We start from the raw sequence: 16,991 nt of genomic DNA on the forward strand, positions 1-16,991 counted from the left end.
ATTCAGTTCTATTGGATTTGGACTATTCATTTTTCTACTTAGATTTCAAGTGTTAACTGTAAACTGGAAAATATGCTTAGATTGTCACAGACCCCTAGAATGGCTCAGGTCAGAAGAGACCTCAGAGATCATCTACTCCAAGCTCCCCACCATGGGCAGGGACACCTCTCAACTACAGACTCAGATGCTCAAGGCCTCATCCAAACTGGCCTTCAACACCCCCAGGAAGGAGGCATCCATAATGTCTCCAGGCAACCTATTCCAGAGTCTCGCCACCTTCCTCCTGAAGAACTTCTTCCTAAGCTCCAGTCTAACCCTTCTCTCCCTCAGCTTCAAACCATTCCCCCTTGTCCCATCTCCAGACACCCTCATGAAAAGTCCCTTTGCAGCCTTCCTGTAGGATCCCTTCAGGCTCTGGGAGGCAACTCCAAGGCCTGAAACAGAGTAGCCAAAACAGCAATGCTTTTATTTGTCCATTTTTTGGTTTGTTTTTGTTTTGTTTCAAACAGAGGCTGGTCAGCATCCCTGAGCTCCTGTCTGGCATCAAGCTGCTGTGTATGCGCTTCCAGCCTGACTTGGTGACGGCGGTGGATGACTTGCGCCTGGACATCCTGCTGCGCATGTTAAAATCCCCTCACTTCAGTGCAAAAATGAATTCCCTCAAAGAGGTAGGATTGCATGTTGTGTGTACTGAAGAGCTTCTTCCTAAGGTTCTGTCTACATCTCTTCTCCATAAGCTTCAAACGGTTCCCCCTTGTCCTGTCTCTAGACACCCTCAGGAAAAGTCCCTCTGCAGCTTGCCTGTAGGATCCCTTCAGGTACTGGAAGGCAGCTCTAAGGTCCCCCTCGAGTCTTGTCTTCTCTTCTCCAGGCTGAACAACCCCAGCTCCCTCAGCCTATCCTCATAGCAGAGGTGCTCCAGCCCTTAGATCATCTTTGTGGCCTCCTCTGGCCTCACTCCAACAGCTCTGTGTCCTTCATATGCTGGGGACACCAGAGCTGGAGGTGGTATTGGGGGTGGGGTCTCAGCAGAGCAGAGTCAAGGGCCAGAATCCCCTCTCTTGCCCTGCTGGCCACTCTCCTCTGGCTGCAGCCCAGCACACAGCTGCCTTCTGGGCTGCATGAGGGCACTGCTGGCCCATGGGGAGCTTCTCAGCAGCCAATGTCCCCAAGTCTTTTTCTTCAGTTGCTGAAGCTATGGAAGTGTGGCTTCTAAAGGCTTTTTCAGAAACGTGCTCTGGTCTTCCTCCCTAGAGTGAGGAGCATGTTATCAGTTTTGTATTGGATAAAAAATAGGACACTGATTTGAGCAAACAAGCAGAAGCCTGAGCTAACCTACTTCTGCTCTCAGTAGAAATATACCTGTTAGCACAGCTTTTCTGTGTCTCATTGGGAATAAAAATCTGCTGCTTCAGAGACTGATGACAAGGAAGTGTTTCTGGTTAGGAATTTACCTCTAAACAGGTTTAGTGAAAAAATAATAATAAACCCAGCCAAACAAAACAAAATCACCACCAAAAAAAAACCCCCAAAAACCCCTCAAGAAACAACTAACCAACAACCCAAAACCCAACCCAAACAAAAAAAACCCACCAGCAGCCAACCAAAAAGTAAAACCCTCCAACAGCAACCAAGCAAAAACCATTCCAACACTTCCTGTTGCTAAAAGTACTTCAGAGTTCACCCTTAAGCCTTGCAGTAAGGCTTTTGGGTAGATTTCATTGTGTGCATGCATAATGGTTGTGGGAATCATCCTCAGACTCTTGCACTCTGCGATTTCTAGGTAACGAAATTGATAGAAGACAGCACCGTGTCCAAGTCAGTGAAGAATGCAATAGACACAGACAGATTGCTGAACTGGCTGGTAGAAAACTCTGTCCTGTCAATTGCTTTAGAAGGTAAGCACTTTCACAAAGACCTCTGACATGTGCTTCAAATGGCCTGCACTGAGAATTTTCACCTGTCTCTTTCAATATATTTCAATGTCTAATGGAGTGCTAACTGAAAAGGACTTCGAAGGCTTTGTCCTCTTCAAAATAGAGTGAGGAAAACCCTGCACTTTCTGCTACTAGTCCTCTCTTTGACGTCTGTGCATGTGTCTTCTCCTGTATCACAGAATATTAGGGGTTGGAAGGGACCTCCAGGGATCATCCAGTCCAAGCCCCATGCCAAAGCAGGATCACCTGGGGCAAGTCACACAGGAAAACAAACTAGGCATGTTTAGAAAGTCTCCAGAGGAGACTCCACAACCTCTCTGTTCCAGGGCTCCAGCACCCTCACCATAAAGAAGCGCCTTCTCATGTTGAGGTGGAACCTCCTCTGTGCCACCTTGTATCTATTGCTCCTTGTCCTATCACTGGGCACCACCAACAAGAGCCTGGCACCTTCATCTTGACACCCACCCCTCAGATATTTATAGATGTTGATCAGATGCCCTCTCAGCCTTTTCCTCTCTGGACTAAACAGTCCCAGGTCTCTTGGCCTTTCTTCATAGCAGAGATGTTCAAGTCCTGCAGTCTTCCTTCTAGCCTCCATTGGACTCTCTACAGCAGATCCCTGTCACTCTTGAATTGGGGAGCCCAAAACCGGACACAGTATTGCAGGTGTGGTGTCACCAGGTTAGAGTAGAGGAGAAGAACCTCCCTAGACCTGCTGGCCACACTTTTCTTGATGCTCCCCAGGATGCCATTGGCCCTCTTGGCCACAAGGGCACATTGCTGTCCCATGCAGAACTTGCTGTTGGTGAGGACACCAAGGTCTTTCTCCGTGGAGCTGCTTACCAGTAGGTGGGGTGTTTACACTCAGTTTATCTGTGTATATTGTTAGCCCCTGGAAAATAAAAGAAAATGTGGGGCTGTTTTTACACACAGTGGGGCCCTATAGGTGTGAACAGCTATCATAGAATGATTTGGGCTGGAAGGGACCTGAAACATCATCCTAGTTCTAACCCCGCTGCCATAGCCAGGGACATTTTCCACTAGACCAGGCTGCTCAAAGCATCATCTCACCTGGCACTGAACACCTCCAGGGAGGAGTCATCCACAATGCATGATGTACAACGAAGAACAAGCTGCTTCTATTTTATTTTTCATCTGATAGAGTTGTCTGTAACAGCAGAGAAAGACCTTTCAAATGAAGTTAACTTTATTCCTCTCCCTTTTAAAAAGAACTAGTCTATTCTCACCCATTTCATGTCTCTAATACTGGGTTTAATATACTAAGTTGCCTGCCTTTGTTTTCTAGGTAATATAGACCAAGCACAATACTGTGATCGTATAAAGGGAATTATTGAACTGCTGGGCAGTAAATTATCTTTAGATGAACTCACTAAAATTTGGAGAATTCAGGTAAGTACCCAAGACCAGGCAGGTGCTTTCAGACTGCCTTACAAAAGCAGCCATTCTAGTGGTGAGACTGGGGGGTTTGGGGTTTATAATTGTATTGCAGTGTGGAGGTGTTGAGATTTGAACAGCATAATTAATGCAAAGGCTTTCTTCTGCTCCTTCCTTTGCTGTTTCAAATCAAGTGTTGTGGCAGGTTCTTGTGGCACAGCTGTTAAATCTTAAGAGGAAGCTCAGGTCTTTTCCACCAAGTATTAAAGGACTGCAGAAGTGTTTGAGTTTGGAATAAGAGATTGTCAGCCTGAAGTAGGTGACAGAATGTTTGTCTAGACCAAAGGCTATGCCTAAGGATATTAACTCCTGTGGCTGGAGGTTAAAAATTTGAATACCTCTTACAGTGTGGCTTTAAAGAGTCTGGCCTCAGAGGGTATGAATTCCCTCTCAACTTCCTGTCCATGCATGTAGTTGACTGACAAACCACCTTTTCACATTCACTTTGTGTGTGTTCAACCTGTTGCTGCGTGGGGTAGGTGGTTTTACTGCTCAATGCAAATGGCAGGTGGAAATGACAAGCAGAAACAGAAGCTTCCACTGCAGGAAATGGTTTTCTCCTCTCTCCAACTGTTGACGTTTTAGACCAAACTCCTTGGACGCTGTCAGATCCGCAGTGTGTGCAGGCATGGTAGGCAGTCTTGTGTGCTTAGTAGAGCTGCAGTATGATTCTAGCTCACACTTTTATTCCACCCCCCTTCTGGCTTTTGTTACCATGGTGCTCCCATCAAGTGTGGGAGGAGATTTTGTATTGCTCACTTTTGAGTAAAGCCTGAAAGTGTCAGGGATGGAGCCCCCCACACATGAACTGAGCCAAGCGATACAAATGGTGATGTTTGTGTTGCTGGCACCACACCTTCCAGTGGTGTGAGCCACTGCACCATCTGCAAGCTGCCAGACTAGCTTGTTCTTCCCTGCTGCAGAACTACTTCCAAAGACCCCCTCTGCAGAGAGAAGCAGAGACAGCTATTCATTCCAACCTTGTGTTTCTAACATACCAAAAGCTGTTACTCTTTCTCATCAGTATGAATAATAGGATAGAGCTTACATTTAGGTGTTTCCCAGTCTCATTTGGTATAAAGACCTCCTTTGTGTTTTTCTTCCTCTTTTCAGTCAGGACAATCCTCCACTGTGATTGAAAACATCCATACCATCATTGCTGCAGCTGCTGTAAAGTTTAGCTCTGATCAGCTCAACCATTTATTTGTTCTAATCCAAAAGGTAAGTTTTCATATGACTTTACATCACTCCTTAAGAAGAGACTTGATGAGACATTGTGCATCCAGATTACCAAAAGGCAAATGCCTGGAATACATTGATACTTTCTAGAGAAATATAAAACTGGCTATAAAGAAAAATAACACTCTCAATACTGATTTTTTTTCTTGTTAGCCTAGAAGTGTGATTTGCTGCTGTATTGCTAATGTATAGACAGTGCTAAGGTACTTAAAGTGAGATTTTTATCATTATATTTAATCTCTTGTAGTCTATCTTTGAAAAAGAGTTAGGCAAATTAGGGTTGTAACTCCCAATAGAATCACAGAATGGCTCAGGTTGGAAGGGACTTCAGTGATCATCGACTCCAACCTCCCTGCCATGGGCAGGGACACCTCTCATCTAGACTCAGCTGCTCAAGGCCTCATTCGACCTGGCCTTCAACACCCCCAGGCAGGAGGCAGCCACAGCCTCCCTGGGCAGCCTACTCCAGAGTCTCACCACCCTCCTACTGAAGAACTTTTTTCTAAGCTCCAGTCTAACCCTGCTCTGCCTCAGCTTCAAACCATTCCCCCTTGTCCTGTCTCTAGACACCCTTAGGAAAAGTCCCTCTGCAACCTTTCTGTAGGATCCCTTCAGCCATTGGAAGGCAGCTCTGAGGTCCCCCTAGAGTCTTCTCTTCTCCATGCTGCACAACCCCAGCTCCCTCAGCCTGTCCTCATAGCAGAGGTGCTCAAGCCCTTGGATCACCTTTGTAGCCTCCTGTGGACTCACTCCACCAGCTCTGTGTCCTTCTTATGCTGGGGACACCAGAACTGGATAGCAAAATAAGGAATACACCTGTTGGAAACATGCTTGTTTGTATTTTGATTTTCATGCAGTAAAACAATTGCTGCATTTTTGTGTGCACTGGAGACTTATCAGACTTCCTGCTTTAATAGTGAATGTTATTTCTTTGCTGTGCAGAGCTGGGAGACAGAGAGTGACAGAGTCAGGCAGAAGCTGTTGAGCCTGATAGGGCGCATTGGTCGAGAAGCTCGTGTGGAGACAACCACTGGCAAGGCAAGTGAATGGTTCTGGTTTGGATTTTCCCCTTTTAAGCAGAGCTTTGCTAGTCTCTGTACTCCCTAGGTCTTGACTAACCTGCCACTTTTCCCTCTAGGTTCTGGAGGTACTTTGGGAGCTGGCTCATCTTCCAACATTACCATGTAGTCTTATCCAGCAGGCCTTGGAGGAACATCTGACGATCCTCAGTGACGCCTATGCAGTGAAAGAGGCAATCAAAAGGAGCTACATCATCAAGTGCATAGAGGATATTAAGAGGGTTGGTTTCTTATTCTCTCTTTTCCAAAATGAAATGTTGTCTAGCCTTGATGTTGCCCTTTCTTCCAAGATGCTCAAATTGCGTGTCCCATCTGTAAGTTCTTACCTTGGGGAGTCCACGAGAGGGGTAGGCTTTGTGTGAGCCACGTTGTTGACCATGAGACTCATAGTAAGTCTCTTGCCTTTGTTTTAAGCAAATTTTCAGCACAAGGAGTGATCAGTTTATGGGGAACTACCAGGATGGGCCCAAGGTTAGAATTTGCAAATGGAACCACTCTAAAGGTATGTCAGTATTTTACCTGTCCCTTTCATGTGAAAGCCTAGATTAGTTTTCTTTGAGCTAAGCATGTGTTCTGGCATGACCATTAAGTCTCAAGATGCAAACTGATATGTAAATAATAGTAGATCTGTATTTTAATAAAACACATTCAGTCTTTTTTCATCTAACATAAGGAAGCCATTCCTGCAGCTACCTGTGTGAAGACGTTTCCTGGCAGCAGCAGAGATGTGCATGGTTTAGAAGACTGCATATCCTGCACTGTTCACACAGGCAGGTTTTCCTGAGGTCTGCAGGAATGCTCCTGTCTTCTTTATTTTTGCAGTCTGAAATGTGCTGTAAATAAAGAAAAAGGCTTGCACTTTATTCAGTTCTTTCATAAGAAATTAGAATTTTGTCTGTGGTGCAGCATCTATAGAGGATTCGAGTTGTTTAGGAGGCATATAGAATGTTGCTTCTTGATCACACTTCCCTCTGTGTGTGTTTATGAATATGGATTTCAGACTCTGGGTTCTCAATGTCTGTAAAACTTGGCAGGTTTTCTTTTCTTTTGGATCTTCTCTTGTGCTTTCCTTGTCTTGCATCCTTTTAATTGCATTCTGGCAAGGCCCTTTACGGAGGTGCTGCAGTGGGGAGCACTAATGGAAAGCTGTAATTGTAGGCTGGAAGGGATTGGGGTAACCATACAGCAGACTTCTAAAGATACAGCATTTTCTTATTCCCCTTCATTGTGGGAAATGAAATTGCAAACTGGGAGGGAGTTTAATATTAAAGCAGCATTCTCAAATACATGAGGGAGCTCTCAGAGAGCTCCCAGTTTTGGGCAGGTTGCTTCAGTTTCTAAGTGTGTAGGTGGTACTGGTTGTTGTCAGTGTTTGAAGCAAGCATCACTTCTCTGAACAAGCAACCTTAGCACTGGTTTGTGTGGTCAAACTTTACAGACAATGAAGCCTCCCAGAAAAGTGCTGAGCAGTTCTAACAATGAGGTAGGAGGGTTATTCTTTGGAGGATCTCTTTACAAATGCAGCTTAAATATCTTTTGCTTCCTATCAGAGGGCTCCTTGCAGCACCAATCAGAAATTTCTTCATGTCTCAACCCTCAGCAGCATTTCAGGTTCTCCCTTCCATCACTCTTGCTTTAGCAATTGGACTGGATTTGCCCCATTACACCCTAACAGGCCTGCTTCATCTCCCATAATTCAGGAAGGTGGTGGTTATCTTCTCTTCCTGATGCAACTGAGTTCTTTTTGCCTACTTAATTTGCATGTTCTCTAGCAAGGAGGTGGTGATCTGGGCTTAATAAGGATAGCAGGATGACATACGTGTGCCTAAGGACCTCTTGAACAAAGTCAAGAAGGGCCCTTTGGAAAGGGACTAGAAGCAAGTAACCGAAGCCTTCAGAGCTAGCAGTTGTTGGTTTGAAGCAGCAGCATGAAGAGAAATGCTTAGGCTTCTAGGAGTGTAAGAGGAAAGTTAATGTGTTGTGTAACTGTTTTTGCCTTTCCTACTACTAGTCGTCCCAGCACAATAATCCTCAGTTTGTGTGGGTGGTGCCAGCATTGCGTCAGCTCCATGAAATCACACGCTCATTCATTAAGCAAACTTACCAAAAGCAAGACAAGGTAAGAAGACCTGCTGAGATTGATGCCTGAAACCTCACTGATGTATTTTGTTGTTGTATCTGTGCTCTCGTAGAATGTGGAAGCTTGAATGTGGAAGTGAGGGGAAAGGGGGAAAAAAAAGTAACTAGAACTGGAACCCCACAAATGCAGGGTTTAGTGATGTAGCATAAACTCTTCCACGCAGAGATGCTGCTCTGTGTGCTGCCCATTTGTGTGTGGAGAAATCTGTTTGCCCTGTCAAAGGGTCACAGAATGGTAGGGGTTGGAAGGGACCTTGAAATATCATCCAGGCCAACCCCCCTGCCAGAGCAGAATCACCTAGAGAAGGTCACACAGGAACTCATCCAGGCAGGTTTTGAATGTCTCCAGAAGAGGAGACTCCACAGCCTCCCTGGGCAGCCTGTTCCAGGACTCTGGCACCCTCACAGTGAAAAAGTTTCTCCTTTATGTTCCCGTGGAACCTCCTCTGCTCCAGCTTGCACTCGCTGCCCCTTGTCCTATTATTGGACATCACTGAGCAGAGCCTGGCTCTGTCCTTCTGACACTGCCCTGCACATCTTTATAGACATGAATGAGGTCAACCCTCAGGCTCCTCTGCTCCAAGCTAAAGAGCCCCAACTTCCTCAGCCTGCCCTCAGCAGGGAGATGTTCCTCTCCCTTCAGCATCTTTGTGGCTCTTTGCTGGACCCTCTCAAGCACCCTGAGGCCCTTCTTTAACTGAGGAGAGCAGAACTGGACGCAATATTCCAGATGCAGCCTCACCCAGTGTCACCTGGTAGTTTAGTTTATTCTCAGCTTTCTGTAGAATAATTAACAGCCTCTGTTAAGAAGTGAACAATGGCTGATGTTTAGATCAGCTGCTTTCTACCAGCTCACCTTGACTCTTGGAAAGAGACTGAAACAGCAGAAAGTCACACGTGTGGTACAGTGGCTGGGTGGTGCTGTGGGACTTTGTTTACAGTGTGTAGCATGTGTACTTCAGCACACGCTGAAAACACTAATATCAGGGGGGCTTTGGATGCTCAGGAGGGAGACAAGTGATTAGTGAGGGGGCAGCATTACTCCTTCTGATAAGAGACACTTAGCTGTGGAGGAGCAGGCTGCTGTGTGCAGGTTGATGTGTTTTCTTGAAAACCTCTTTCCTCAATCATTTTGGGTTGGTTTGTTTTGTTTTGTTTGCTTTGCCAAGAGCATTATTCAAGATTTAAAGAAAAACTTTGAAATAGTGAAGCTGGTGACAGGAAGCTTGATCTCCTGCCACCGTTTGGCTGCATCTGTGGCAGGCCCAGGAGGACTTGTTGGAGCAACCCTGGTGGATGGCCGATACACTTACCGCGAGGTACTGAGCCCTGAGCTTCTTTCTTACTGCCCTGAGGCTTTTGAAACCACCGTGTAGTAGTGTAGCACTGACAACTTAGCCTGAGCTTAGGTGATGTTTCAGGATTGGCATTCACTGCTATCTGTTCTATCTGATGAATAATTAAAGTAGTCTTCATTTATCATTCTGACACTTAATCTGTTAGGGATTGGTGTAGCTTTTTATTATAGAGCAAGGATGAGGACCCATCATAATCTACAAGATGCCTGAAGTATTTAACTGATTGAGAACCAAATCTCCCCACTCCAGACTCCCCCTTTCTCCCCACTCCACACCCCCTTCTCCCCAGCTTCTGCTCAGCTATCCTTGCAGTGACTGCACCTTTCAGTTGGCTGTGAAGGTCCTGAAACCTGGAAGAGATTTGCTGGTTAGGAGGTGGATATCCACACACAAAGAGAGCTTGTGACAGTTTGTTGCTAAGGGTTTGATCTTTTTTTTTTTTCCCCACACCAGTTGTGGTGTAGTAATTAATATACTACCAGGATAGGAAAGTATCACACTATCACACTATCACTAAGGTTGGAAGAGACCTCAAAGATCATCAAGTCCAACTTGTCACCACAGACCTCATGACTAGACCATGGCACCAAGTGCCACGTCCAATCCCCTCTTGAACACCTCCAGGGATGGTGACTCAATGTCCTTCTTAAACTGAGGGGCCCAGAACTGGACACAGGACTCTAGGTGTGGCCTAACCAGTGCTGAGTACAGGGCACAATGACTTCCCTGCTCCTGCTGGCCACACTAGTCCTAATGCAGGCCAGGATGCCATTGGCCTTCTTGGCCCCCTGGGCACACTGCTGGCTCATGTTCAGCCAGCTGTCAATCAGCACCCCCAGGTCCCTCTCTGTTTGGCAGCTCTCCAGCCACTCTGACCCCAGCCTGTAGCTCTGCCTGGGGTTGCCGTGGCCAAAGTACAGCACCCGGCACTTGGACTTGTTAAATGCCATTAGACTCTGCCCATCTGTCCAGTCAGTCGAGGTCCCTCTGGTAATAGGAAATTCAAGGGGACCTCAGTGTTCCTTTGTAGAAAAGCAATCAAACATAAGTTAAATAAATAAACAAGCCCTCTGTTTTCCAGGCTGTGCAAGCTGTGCTCTTAATTAACAACTAACTTTGCAAACTACAAAAGAAAATGCTCAGAGTTCTTGTTTCCGATAGAAAAGTCTTAAGCTTTAGTTTCTGTTTCCTCTTCCTCAGTATTTGGAGGCGCATCTAAAATTTTTGGCCTTTTTTCTGCAAGAAGCAACCCTTTATTTGGGCTGGAATCGTGCCAGGGAGATCTGGGAGTGCCTCGTAACTGGCCAGGACGTCTGTGAGTTAGATCGAGAGGTAAGAACAGCTCCTTGGCGTCTGTGCTCGCAGGCTGAACGTTGAGGGCTCACGAAGAGCACGTCGTGTGTGTTGAGATGTGAGGAACATGAGGTGCAAACACAGACTGAGGATGCATTTGTATGCTTTGTCTAAGCTGTGAGATCATAGAATCATCACAGAATGGCTTAGGTAGGAAGGGACCTCAGAGATACATAGAATAAACCAGGTTGGAAGAGACCTTCAAGATCATCGTGTCCAACCCATCAACCTATCCAACACCACCCAAACAACTAACCCGTGGCACCAAGAACTAACCCACGGCACCAAGATCATCCACTCCAACCTCCCCACCATGGGCAGGGACACCTCTCAACTGGACTCAGCTGCTCAAGGCCTCATCCAGCCTGGCCTTTAATACTCCCACAAAGGAGGCATCCACACCTTCCCTGGGCAGCCTGTTCCAGAGTCTCACCACCCTCCTGCTGAAGAACTTTTTCCTAAGCTCCAGTCTAACCCTGCTTTCTCTCAGCTCCAAACCATTCCCCCTTGTCCTGTCTCTAGACACCCTGGTGAAAAGTCCCACTGCAACCTTCCTGTAGGATCCCTTCAGCTATTGGAAGGCAGCTCTAAGGTCCCTCCCAGTGTCTTCTCTAGGCTGAACAACCCCATCTCCCTCAGCCTGTCCCCATAGCAGAGGTGTTCCAGCCCTTGGATCACCTTTGTGGACTCACTCCCAACAGCTCTGTACCCCCCTTATGCTGGGGACACAAGGGCTGGATTCAATATTGGAGATGTGGTCTCAGCAGAGCTAAGTCAGAATCCCCTCTCTTGCCCTGCTGGCTACACTCTTCTTGCTGCAGCCCAGCACACAGCTGTCTTCTGGGCTGCATGAGGGCACTGCTGGCTCATGGGGAGCTTCTCAAGACGCAATGTCCCCAAGTCTCTTTATTCAGAGCTACTCCCAGCCCACTCTGCACTCAGCCTGGATTTGTGCCTGGGATGGGCCCAACTCAGATGCAGAACCTTGCACTCAGATATGAGGTTACTAGGAGATTAGCTTCTGAACCTCTTGCTGCAGTGCACCGAACTGCTCTAAGAGATAATGTAGTATCTGGAAGGGTTTGCCAGTGCCGCAAAGCACTGAAACATTTGCCATGACAATGGGATAAAAATAATCCTGCCTTTCATTCACAGATGTGCTTTGAGTGGTTTACAAAAGGACAGCATGATCTAGAGAGTGATGTACAGCAGCAGCTCTTCAAAGAGAAGATTCTTAAACTGGAGTCATATGAAATTACTATGAATGGTAAGAAAAAGGCTTTAGTTTTGCAAATATCTACAAGGAGCCTTCAGATTAAACATCCAAACAGTTCTGTAATCAGTACAGTAAAGGACTCTCTTGCTGTCCTTGTGACAGTTGTAGAGGGAGAAGATAAGCCTCTGTATTTGATAGCTTCTTTTCTTTTTCAATAAAACATAGAAGTCTAGCCTGACCTGACTAGCAGACTTGCCTCTCTTTTTGTTCCCTTGCAGGTTTTAGCTTATTTAAGACTTTCTTTGAGAATGTGAACCTGTGTGACCACCGACTGAAGAGGCAGGGAACTCAGCTGGTGAGTCTTCTGACACTGGTCATGTACACTACCTGTGGCACCCTGGGGAGGGGAGGATTCTCTAGCAGCTGTTAATTACACAGTGCATCCTCCTAGCAGGATGGGTTTCACTGATAGACCATTCAGTGGATAAAGAACTGGCTTGAGGGCTGCACCCAGAGGGTGGCTGTCAATGGGTCCAGGGTCCCTCAGGGATCAGTCCTGGGACCAGTCTTGTTTAACATCTTCATTGGTGACCTGGACAGTGGTATTGAGGCACCCTCAGCAAGTTTGCTGATGACACCAAGCTGTGTGGTACTGCTGACACACTGGAGGGAAGGGATCCATCCAGAGGGACCTTGACAGGCTGGAGAGCTGAGCCCAGGACAGCCTCATGAGGCTCAACAAGACCAAGTGCAAGGTCCTGCAGCTGGGTCAGGGCAATCCCAAACATCTGTACAGGTTGGGCAGGGACTGGCTTGAGAGCAGCCCTGAAGAAAAGGACATGGGGATGCTGGGGGATGAGAAGCTCAACATGAGCCAGCAGTGTGCACTTGCAGCCCAGAGAGCCAACCAGAGCCTGGGCTGCATCAAGAGAAGCAGAGCCAGCAGGGCAAGGGAGGTGATTCCCCCCTCTACTCTGCTCTGGTGAGACCAAACCTGGAGTACTGTGTCCAGTTCTGGAGCCCCTGTTACAGAAAATATCTGAAGGTGCTGGAAGGTGTTCAGAGAAGGGCCATGAGGATGATCAGAGGGCTGGAGCTCCTCTGCTGTGGAGACAGACTGAGAGAGTTGGGGCTGTTCAGTCTGGAGAAGAAAAGGCTCCAGGGAGACCTTCTTGTGGCCTTCCAGTATCTGAAGGGGACTACAAGAAAGCTGAGGAGGGACTTTTTAGGGTGTCAGGGAGTGATAGGACTGGGGGGATTGGAACAAAACTAGAAATGAGTAGATTCAGATTGAATGTTAGGAAGAAGCTCTTCAGTGTGAGGGTGGTGAGACACTGACACAGGTTGCCCAGGGAGGTGGTGGAAGCCTCATCCCTGGAGGTTTTTAAGGCCAGGCTGGATGTGGCTGTGGGCAGCCTTCTCTAGTGTGAGGTGTCCCTGCCCATGGCAGGGGGGTTGGAACTAGATGATCCTTGAGATCCCTTCCAACCCTGACAATTCTATGATTAACAAAGCTCAGTTCTGAACCTACAAGTCCACAACCACCGTGTGAAATTCACCAACTGGAGCTGATTTCTGGCTTCTAAAACTGCGCAGGAGGAACAAGGGGACTGCTTTTTCTCTCATGAATTCTAGTCTGCATTTTTTTTTGCTTCTCCTTAGCAGGGAAATACTCTTTAATTATTTCTCTTTTTCACAAGAGATTGAAGCTTATCATATTCTAACCTATAATACTTTTGAACTCTGTGATCTTTTGGTGTTTTTGTTACATGAATGGTTGTATGTTAAGTATTTCCCAGAGGCATTTCAGATCTTTATCAAAGAGTTCATTTACTTCAAATGTGTGTATTTTTTTGGCCAAGTATCACAGCAGGTTCTGTGATGCTTGATTATGTGGTTAGTAACCACGCTGAACTTTGTGAGCCACGTTCCATTCCCCACTCAATCTGTCTGTGCTTTTAAAGCTTTCCATTTCTTCAGTTGGCTTGCCTGAGTGTTCTTTGGAACTTGTTTATCCACCTGTAAGTGGTATAAATATCCAAAAGCACATCTATTGATTTCACTCTGCACTGTGACAAAGCTTGGCAGTGTGCTGGGAAAGAACACTTCTAAGATTGACTCAGAGGATGCTTTTCCAGCAGATAGAAACCTGGTTTGTTCCTGTAGCTCAGCTCACTGTTGTGTAAGAGATCCAGTCATGCTTTACTGTTGTTCTTTCTTGCACAGAGTGTAGAAAAACTGGAACTAATAGGGATGGATTTCATTTGGAAGATTGCAATGGAGTCTCCTGATGAAGAAATTGCCAATGAAGCTATTCAATTGATAATAAATTACAGCTACATTAACCTAACTCCTAGATTGAAAAAGGTAGGCATGGGAATGCGGTGGCATTCACAGAGCCTGGATGCTCTGCCTTGTTAAAATGTGTCATTGGGATCTGTCAGCCTCTGAGTAATTGCCATGATTTTGGTTCAAGTTCTAATCCATTTCTGCATTTTTTAATCTCTAGGATTCAGTATCACTGCACAAGAAATTCATTGCTGATTGCTACACACGCTTAGAGGTAAAGGACAGATTTTTAACCTTGTACCTACATCATTTTGCAGTTTTTTATCTTAGTATAATAGAGGGGATTCTGCCCCTTGACTCTGCTCTGCTGAGACCCTCACCTCCAATACTGCAGCCAGCTCTGGTGTCCCCAGCATAAGAAGAGAGGCCAGAGAAGGCTGCAAAGATGATCCAAGGGCTGGAGCACCTCTCCTGTGAGGATAGGCTGAGGGAGCTGGGGTTGTTCAGCCTGGAGAAGACTCTAGGGGGACCTTCGAGGGATCCTACAGGAAGGCTGCAGAGGGACTTTTCATGAGGGTGTCTGGAGACAGGACAAGGGGGAATGGTTTGGAGCTGAGGGAGAGAAGGGTTAGACTGGATCTTAGGAAGAAGTTCTTCAGTAGGAGGGTGGTGAGACTCTGGAATAGGCTGCCCAGGGAGGTTGTGGCTGCCTCCTCCCCTGGGGTGTTGGAAGGTCAGGCTGGATGAGGCCTTGAGCAGCTGAGTCTAGTTGAGAGGTGTCCCTGCCCATGGTGGGGAGGTTGGAGGAGATGATCTCTGAGGTCCCTTCCAACCTAAGCCATACTGTGGTATTGCTGTCCATAAATACTTCTTGTCCTCATAGTTCCCCAGGACATGCTAATTGTCCATGTAAACCAGCACTTAACACTCTGCTTTGCATTCTAGGCAGCCAGCTCCGCACTCGGTGGTCCAACGTTAACACATGCTGTTACAAGAGCTACAAAAATGCTTACAGCAACTGCTATGCCTACAGTAGCTACATCAGTTCAGTCTCCTTACAGGTAGGCCTGCCTTTAAAAGAATGAATATGACAGCAGACACTGGATCCCAGCTGCTTCTCAACTGAATGTGAATGCTGACTAAAATCCTTGGTGTGGGTTGGAGCACAGCCTTATGGGGGGCAGCTGAGGGGGCTGGGGTTGCTTAGCCTGGAGAGGAGGAGGCTCAGGGGAGACCTTACTGCTGTCTACAACTCCCTGAGGGGAGGTTGTAGCCAGGTGGGGGTTGGTCTCTTCTCCCAGGCAACCAGCACCAGAACAAGAGGACACAGTCTCAAGCTGCACCAGGGGAGGTTTAGGCTGGATGTGAGGAAGAAATTCTTCCCAGAAAGAGAGACTGGCCATTGGAGCGGGCTGCCCAGGGAGGTGGTGGAGTCACCATCACTGGAGGTGTTTAAAAAGAGGCTGGATGAGGCACTTAGTGCCGTGGTTTAGTTGATTAGATGGTGTTGGGTGATCAGCTGGACTTGATGATCTCTGAGGTCTTTTCCAACCTGCTTAATTCTGTATTACAGTTCTGTATGATTCCATATTCTAGTGGTTTCTCAAGTGAATATTCCAATTGCAATGCAATTTGACTTCCAGAGAGACTTGGAGAAACCTGTGTGTGTGAAAAATAAACACAAACAAGAAAACAAAACCCAAACTGCCAAAACCAAACACCTCCCTTCTGACCCCAACACTACACAAACAAAACCAAAACCACAACAAATCCACAGACTCTTAGTAGCCTATTAGTCACTTGGTATTTCTGGGGCAGCAGGGATTGGGTTGGGGTTTTTTTGTTGTTGTTGTTGTTGTTTTAACTGGGAGAGAGAAGGATGGGTTTTGATTCCCCTAGATTAACCTAACCTTGTGTAGCTTAAATACATGAGTGCAGGGTGGGACCTTTGGAAACATGAAACTTGTTCTGGAGCTGGCTTCATCTCAAGCAGTCTAAGCTAAACTTCTTGGCCTGTTTGCCAAGTTAATTCCAGCTGATTGAACTCCAAGCTGAAGGAGTGGTATTTGGATACAGCTGATTGACAGTAGTTAGCCAGAGGTGTTGGAAATGAATCTCTGAGACAAGTTACTCTTGTTTTTAATGCTTTGTCTCCAGGTCAACTAAACTGGTAATAATTGAGAGGCTGCTGCTGTTGGCAGAGCGTTACGTGATAACAATAGAGGTAAGATCTGAGTCCCCACTAGGCAAGGCTGTGAACACAGCTTCCAATGCTATGGAAACAGTAGAAGTTCTTTAAATCTGTAGGACAGAGAATATTCCAGGTGTGGTCTCTATGATGGTCAGACCACACCTGCAATACTGTGTCCAGTTTTGGGCTCCCCAATTCAAGACAGACAGGAATGTGCTGGAGAGAGTCCAACACAGAGCTACAATGACAACTGTGGGACTTGAATATCTCCCCTATGAAGAGAGACTGAGAGCCCTGGGGCTGTTTAGTCTGGAGAAGAAAAGGCTGAGAAGGGATTTGATCAACTTCTATAAATATCTGAGGGGTGGGTGTCAAGATGAAGGTGCCAGGCTCTTGGTGGTGGTGCCCAGTGATAGGACAAGGAGCAACAGATACAAGGTGTCACACAGGAGGTTCCACTCACCATGAGAAGACACTTCTGTATGGTGAGGGTGCTGGAGAGCTGGAGCAGGCTGCCCGGAGAGGTTGTGGAGTCTTCTTCTCTGGAGACTTTCCAAACTCACCTGGATGTGTTCCTGTGCAGCTTGCTCTACATGATCCTGCCTTGGCAGTGGGGTCAGACTGGGTGATCTCTGGAGGGTCCCTTCTGACCCCTAACATTCTGTGATTCAGTGATGCGAGCATAGAGACATCTTAGTTTCCAAGGTTGGTATTTATTGTCATCCTTCTCTTCCT

General features: G+C 46.7%; 1 protein-coding gene across 1 annotated transcript in view; it reads left to right on the forward strand.

The window, feature by feature from the left end:
• USP24 (ubiquitin specific peptidase 24) overlaps nt 1-16,991 on the forward strand; it is an 86,771-nt gene that overhangs the window by 23,360 nt on the left and 46,420 nt on the right. The window contains exons 10-25 of the mRNA XM_054165010.1: nt 510-668; nt 1,784-1,898; nt 3,244-3,347; nt 4,506-4,613; nt 5,574-5,669; nt 5,770-5,931; nt 7,149-7,193; nt 7,722-7,829; nt 9,019-9,168; nt 10,408-10,539; nt 11,716-11,827; nt 12,055-12,131; nt 14,003-14,143; nt 14,286-14,339; nt 15,011-15,126; nt 16,223-16,289. Of these exons, the coding sequence (XP_054020985.1) occupies nt 510-668; nt 1,784-1,898; nt 3,244-3,347; nt 4,506-4,613; nt 5,574-5,669; nt 5,770-5,931; nt 7,149-7,193; nt 7,722-7,829; nt 9,019-9,168; nt 10,408-10,539; nt 11,716-11,827; nt 12,055-12,131; nt 14,003-14,143; nt 14,286-14,339; nt 15,011-15,126; nt 16,223-16,289 (1,746 nt within the window). The remainder of the gene's footprint in view (nt 1-509; nt 669-1,783; nt 1,899-3,243; nt 3,348-4,505; nt 4,614-5,573; nt 5,670-5,769; nt 5,932-7,148; nt 7,194-7,721; nt 7,830-9,018; nt 9,169-10,407; nt 10,540-11,715; nt 11,828-12,054; nt 12,132-14,002; nt 14,144-14,285; nt 14,340-15,010; nt 15,127-16,222; nt 16,290-16,991) is intronic.

The sequence above is a fragment of the Dryobates pubescens genome, chromosome 11 (genome assembly GCF_014839835.1).
Source record: "Dryobates pubescens isolate bDryPub1 chromosome 11, bDryPub1.pri, whole genome shotgun sequence".
Taxonomy (NCBI): Eukaryota; Metazoa; Chordata; class Aves; order Piciformes; family Picidae; genus Dryobates; species Dryobates pubescens.